Genomic DNA, 6,798 nt, shown 5'->3' on the forward strand with positions numbered 1-6,798 from the left:
AGCTACTAGACACTGTCCCCCATTTATCTTGTCTTTCCCGGCCCAAAAGATGGATCGGAGCCAGGAGTTATTGTCATCAAACACAGTGGAGGCACTTTTCCTTGTGAGGTAGCTCTTGGCCGCCGACTTCTCCCCCGTAAGCAAACCCCCGAGTCCAACGCGTCCACCTCTTCACCTCCTCCTCCCCGCACCGCAATGAAATTGGTCTCCACCGGCACCAGATGTTGCTGCTACATCCACGCGACCTCGACGATGACACCCACAGAACCACCTCTTGTCGCCGCATCGCCCAGGGAACGTGGATGGCGGTGTGGACCCTCCTTCATCTCGCCGGATCGGCGGCCCGGTTTAGCAGAGGGGGTGGGGCAGTAGAGGGTCATCGGCACCCATGGGAACTACCTCATGCTGCCGCGTCAGACAGAGAGCAGGGGTGGTGGTGAGGAGCTTCTTCCATCTCCGCGCCGACGTCCACCCCCACTGCCCCCGTGTTGGAGGCTCGTGGCATCGTGTTCCTCCGCGCCCTCCACCCACCCCTGCATCCACCAATCCGGGGCCCGCCGCGCTACCTCCACCCGTCGTGCTCCGCCACGCCACCTCCGCGTCGGCGTCCACCCCCACCACCCGCCCCATGGTCTCCTCGCCGCACTCCCTGGCGAGCCGCACCCTCCCTCAACGGCTATTGGTGGTGGTGAGTGAAAAGGAGGATAAGAGGAGGCGGTCGAGTGGGTGGGTGGTGGAGAAAGAAGGTGGGACAGAGTAGTGGCAGCATTCAGTCGAGTTGGTTTCAACCCGAACGAGTCACGTGGCTGACATGGTGACTTCTGTGCTTCAAGATTCGTGCAAAAAATCCAATGATAAAATATGTGTTAGGGCTGAATTGTTTCATGCCACACATGTGACACTTATCACTTAGAAAAATATTAGCCCCATTAAAAACGCCGGCACGTACCTACTCCCTCCGAGGCTCCGACCCATAATGTAAGACATTTTTAAAATCTACACTAGTGTGAAAAAAAGTCCTATATTCGGGACGGAGGGAGTCGTTAAGAAAACATGTCCATGGAGCAAGCACGCAAAAACAGCCGGACAGCACACAAGAACTGTTCTCCATGTCCTCGCAAAAAAAAACTATTCTCCATGTACAAAGGCGGAGAGTTTTGACATATTGACTCTTGATTGGTGAATGTTTGTGATGTATTTCCACCATTTGATATGCTGCATTTCCGCTTGTTCAGTTTGCCAAACACCCTAGGTCAGTCGTCTCACTCTAGTAGAACATCTCTCAATTAGCTTATTGTTTTCTTGTTAAAAAAGGTTGTTATAATTAAATCATAGGTTAACATTAGCTTTATCTGGCTTATCCACATGAGATCAAAATCATGCGCTCTCTGCTTTGCTTTTTCTTATGACCCGAGAGACTGAAGGCTACTCATCCTCTTTCTGATAATTGAGCAAACAAGTTAACATGCATGCATGGGGTAATTTTTATTCAAGTTTCATCCAAATTTCTCACCAGGAAGGACATATAACAAAACACAGATGGAAATGACATAACGAATATTAGCCCTAATCACACACGAACAAACACGGGGACACGTCAAAACACTACACCAACGGCGACGACACGAAGACGATATATCGAGAGGCTACGCTACACCACACATGCAGACATGCGGCTAGCTGCAGCGTGCCCCTTCCCTTATTCCCTTCACCAAAACAACCTAATGACGATCAAGACGGCCGCCGTGGAACTCAGGGATCCGGCCGTCCGTCGACGGCGGCGGCGGGGGCCGCCTAGCAGGTGGCGATGCAGGACTTGGAGCACTTGGCGGCGCACTTGGCGTGGGCGGAGAGGGTGCAGCCCTTGCCGCACAGCAGCCGCTTCTTGTGGCACTCCTCCTTGGTCAGGCAGCTCTTGGCCGACTTCTCCCCCTCCTTGCTGGTGCTGCTGCTCCCCTCCTTGCCGTGCTCGCCGCTCTCCTCCTTCGCGTGCTCGCCGCTCCCCGACGGCACCGTGCCCGGGTCGCCGCCCTGCTGGATCGCCACGCCGCCGCCGGGCTTCATCCCCTCCAACGGCATCGTCGCCGCGTCCTCGCTGTCCTTCTTCTCCTCCGTCCGGACGTACGCCAGCCGCGCGGCGGGCTCCTCCTCCAGCAGGCCCTTGGCAGCCGTGAGGTGGCCCGCCCGCATGCCGCCCTGCGGCTGCTCCTCCGATGGCTGGATCGCCGCCCTCGCCGTGAGGTGGCCCGCCTGCTTGCCGTCCTGCGGCTGCTCCTCCGATGGCATGATCGCCGCTCTCGCCGCGACGTGGTCCGCCCGCTTGCCGTGCTGCGGCTGCTCCTCCGATGGCTCGATTGCCGCTCCCGCCGTGAGGTGGCCCGCCGGTTTGCCGTCCTGCGGCTGCTCCTCCGACGGCGTGATCGCCGCTCCCGCCGTGAGCTGGTCCGCCCACTTGCCGCCCTGCGGCTGCTCCTCCAATGGCTTGATCGCCGCGGCCGCCCTGGCGGCGAGCACCAGGAGCAACAGCACCGCGAGGGCCCCAGAGCGAGACATGGCTGCTGGCTGCGCGGACGCCTCGGTGTCTCGCCGGCTCCGGTCGCTGGAACTGGATGCTGGTACGTGCGTGTGCTACACTACTCGCAGCTTGCACCTTGGGCTGTGTGAGCTGCAAGACGGCGTCATATTTATACCGCCGCGGCTAGCCATGAGGGTGTGGTCGATCGGGGTGCAGCGCGCGGGCGGCGACCATGGCGTGGCGCAACTGCCTCCTTCCCCGCGCGCCGGTGCCAGGCGCGAGGCGCGTGCGTGCGTCGTGAGTGGATGCATGGGCACGGTCAGGCATGCACCGACGATGAACCAACTTGCTGCATGCAGCCTCAGGAAGGAGGGAAAGCATGAGTCCGTCATGCATGTCTTCCTGTTGACGACGATCGGGCCTAGGCAAGACATGATGAACAAGAGGTCCGTAAAAGAGGGAGACCACGCTCCAATGGGGGCGTTTCGCCCCTGCTGCTGGCATTTTCGTTTTTCCTGTTTTCCTTTGGGTTTTTGGGTTTTCTTTTGGTTTTATATATTTAAAACGTGAATTGTTTGTGTTTTTAAAAAAGTAAATATTTTTCTAAAATTTGGAAACATTTTTTAAAAGCCTTGGTGAATTTTTTTAAAAATAATTTTAAATATTTTGAAATTTCTGTAAAACAATTACTACCACGTTTCAGGGCAAACATTTTTAAAAATTCCAAAAAATGGACAATTTTGTACAAATACGTTTTTTATTTCTTTTATTCCTTGGGCCCAATTTTGTAGTATTCTGAACTTCTTTCAATTTTCTGAATGTTTTAAAAGTGGAACATTATTAAATATTTGTTAGAATAAAAAAGAAAATAGAAGCCCACAAAAGCTGAGTAAAGAAAAAAGAAGAAAACCAGACAGGAACCTTCTCCTTCCTAAAACCGATAAGACAAACTTAAAGGAGGAATATTGCAAAACCTGAATGCTTAACTTTTTTAGACAGAAGATATTATTAATTTGCATGTATGCCCTTTCTAAAGTGGGTCGGCCCACCAGAGCATTCACTTTGCTTCGTTTATGCGAAATGCCGGCATTTTGACGCTCCTGAATGTGTCAGATAAAACTCGCCTTCAACGTAGATGTTAATTTTACACTTATACTAGTATATGTTTCAGATTGGACGGACCAAACACTTTTAGGGCTCCAACGTTATACCTCATTTGTTTATGGTTCGGATCGGAAATCTGCTCAACTCTGTCTCCAAATCGAGGGGTGGAATATGGGAATCAGGATAGGATGGTCCGCATAGCCCACTCATCTGTTTGGCTGCCCCATTATCACTCAGATGAGCCCATCACCCATAGTTGAAAGATTAGAGATACCGTTGGAGGGCCTCCGCTCAGCTGGCTATCTACAGAGACATTTTAGGATTAACGTTGGAGATGCCTTAACAAAGTAATATTTAGGGCATCTTCAATTCTAACCCGCATAGCGAACACTACATTCGTCTGCGGATAGGTGGCCAATTCACAGACACGGATGTAGGAATCGGCCATCCAAAATTATCCACATACATCTGTTTCTATTTTTTTCCAAAGTTATCCACCAACATCCGTCTCTATATTTTTTAACTGTGTACGCTCAAATAGCCGCATATATAGTTTCAGTTTAGCTAAAAAATGTTCAAATGCAGCAATAGTTATAATTGACCGTTGTGAAACTCCTCTGCCCGTGACGCGGATGGAGATAGTCAAAGACAGAACCTTTCTTCTCTTTAGAAATTGGGATGGGAGGCAAAATTGAATCGCAAGGTTCCTTCCGCCCGATTAAACTTAACCATTCCCTGCGCTTTCCGCAGTGACATGCGCATGGACTGGTTGACCCGACCAAGGGATATGCAGCACACTCTCCGTCCGACGACAGTCGCCAAGGCGGGCCGAAGCGGCCGGTGCAGGGGTCCAGAACGAGGGGCGGGCGGGCGCATGGTGGACTACTTCCAAAAACCGGTAAAGAAAACTTAAAAGGGAAATGCTCGCAAAATCTGGACGCTTTTACTACGTACCTTTGCTAAAATGGGGCCGGCCCGTCTCACTTCGCTTTGTTTTTGCGAAACGCCGACATATTGACTTTTAATACTACATTCTCAAAATTGGAGACATCCTATACTTTATTTTATTCGCCCCCCACCCCCCGTGTCGCCCCCGCTCGGGCGACTCGGGCGGGATCTCAACCCTAGCTGCCGGGAGCTCCCCGTCTGTCCATCCCTTCTTCCGCCGCAGCCAAAGGACGCCGCCGGCCTATAGCCCGGAGGCTGACGGCTGTGGCAGGGGCCTTCTCTCTCTCCTGCGCCATGGGGGCGGTGCGGAGCCCCGCGGTATCTGATGGCACGGCCGATCTGGCCTTGGTGGCGTGGCGGGCCTGCCTTGACCGGCGGCAGCGCGGCGGCCGCCTCGGCCGAGGGCGGCGATGGTGGCGGGTGCAGCAGCCGGCCCTACTTCGGGCAACGGCCTTGGCTGCGTTCGGCGGCGGCGGATCATCTGACCTCGGATCGGCGGTGGCAGCATGGAGGGCCTGGTGGTTGGGTCGGCGCCATGCGTGGTTTGCCCTTTAGACAGATCGGATCTGGCCGGTGCGGCCTGCTTGATGTGCGACGGCTCATACTGGCGGCGACCCATGTACACGATGTTTGATGGAGGTTTTTCGAGCGGAGCCGGGTGAAATCTCGTTCTCGGCTTGATGCCAAGACCGGCGTTGGCGGCACTCTTTTGTGTCATTACCTTCTTGAAGGCATCGCCATGGAGAAGCTCCAGACCTCTATCCGCTACCTCCGGGGGAACCCTAGATCAATAGATCGGATGACGGCGGCGCGTTGGTGTCGTTTCCTTCTTGGGGGCGCCATTTTTGGAGGCGTACACGGGATTGAGGGACAAGTGGGCGGGGTTTTTTCGGTGGAGCGGTGCTTCATCCTACACATTGATGACGATGGATCTCGGCGGCGTGGCGCAGTGGAGACTCGGCGCCCGATGCGCAGTGATGGACACGCGCAGGAGGAGGTAGTTGTCTGGCGTCATGGTGGCGTCGATAGCAGCGTGGCCTGACAAGATAGAAGTCTCAATATCTGCTCTGAAGACGGACTTGTGGAAGATGACGGCGACGACACATGTGATTGCGTGAGACCAGTTTATGCCCCAGACCCGGTATGTGGCTCGGCTGGGGTTTCTGGCTTTTGATGATAGGCTTATGTAACACCCTCGATGCGACTATATCTCCCACGTGTCGAGGCACGACTTAGAGGCATAATCGCATTGAAGGCATAAGTCGCAAGTGAGGCAATCTTCACACAACCCATGTACATATAAATATAAAGGGGGAATAAATATAATAGTTGGCTTACACTCGCCACGTCACATCAAGGTACATAAGTAGCATACATCATACAAACACTCATGGCCCGACTACGGCGCCAAAATAGAAAAGAACCCCCAACATGCGACTAAACCCTGAATCGAACCCCGAGCAGGCACCACTACTGATCATCAGGAAAAGAAATATAGTATCGCTGAGAGTCCTCGTCGTACTCCCACTTCAGCTCGAACGCGCCATCCGGAGGAGTATCATCGGTCCCTGCATCTGGTATAATAGTAATCTGTGAGCCACAAGGACTCAGCAATCTCGCACCCTCGCGATCAAGACTATTTAAGCTTAATAGGTAAGGAAGGGGGGTAATGTGAGTGGAGCTGCAGCAAGCGACTAGCAAGTATGGTGGCTATCTTATCCGCAAAAGAGAGCGAGAAGAGAAGGCAAAGCGCGAGCGGTAACTAAGTAGAGCAGACTACGCAAGCATAACTCCAACGCCGTGTCCACTTCCCGGACTCCGCCGAGAAGAGGCCATCACGGCAACACACGCAGTTAATTCATTTTAATTAATTAGGTTCAAGTTATCTACAACCGGACATTAACAAATTCCCTTCTGCCCATAACCGCGGGCACGGCTTTCGAAAGATCAATCCCTGCAGGGGGGTCCCAACTTAGCCCATAACAAGCTCTCACGGTCAACGAAGGAATAGACCTCCACCCAGGACCCACCGATCAGACTCGGTATCCCGGTACAACAAGATGATTCGACAGGTCAAAACTAGCCCAGCAACACCGCCCGAATGCGCCGACAAATCCCGATAGGAGCTGCACATATCTCTTTCTCAGGGCACACTCAGATTGTCTTAGGTACGGGTAGGCCAACCCAGAGTTGCCCCTGGTGGCCACCGGCAGCTGACAGTTGGACCAACA

The 6,798-nt window shown here is 53.4% G+C and overlaps 1 protein-coding gene across 1 annotated transcript; it reads right to left on the minus strand.

The window, feature by feature from the left end:
• Positions 1 to 1,460: 1,460 nt before the first annotated feature.
• Positions 1,461 to 2,676, minus strand: LOC123191040 (uncharacterized). The gene has a single exon (XM_044603797.1). It carries the CDS (start codon positions 2,551 to 2,553, stop codon positions 1,795 to 1,797), a length of 759 nt encoding a protein of 252 aa, XP_044459732.1. The 5' UTR covers positions 2,554 to 2,676; the 3' UTR covers positions 1,461 to 1,794.
• Between the last annotated feature and the right edge of the window lie 4,122 nt (positions 2,677 to 6,798).

The sequence above is a fragment of the Triticum aestivum genome, chromosome 2A, assembly GCF_018294505.1.
Source record: "Triticum aestivum cultivar Chinese Spring chromosome 2A, IWGSC CS RefSeq v2.1, whole genome shotgun sequence".
Lineage (NCBI taxonomy): Eukaryota > Viridiplantae > Streptophyta > Magnoliopsida > Poales > Poaceae > Triticum > Triticum aestivum.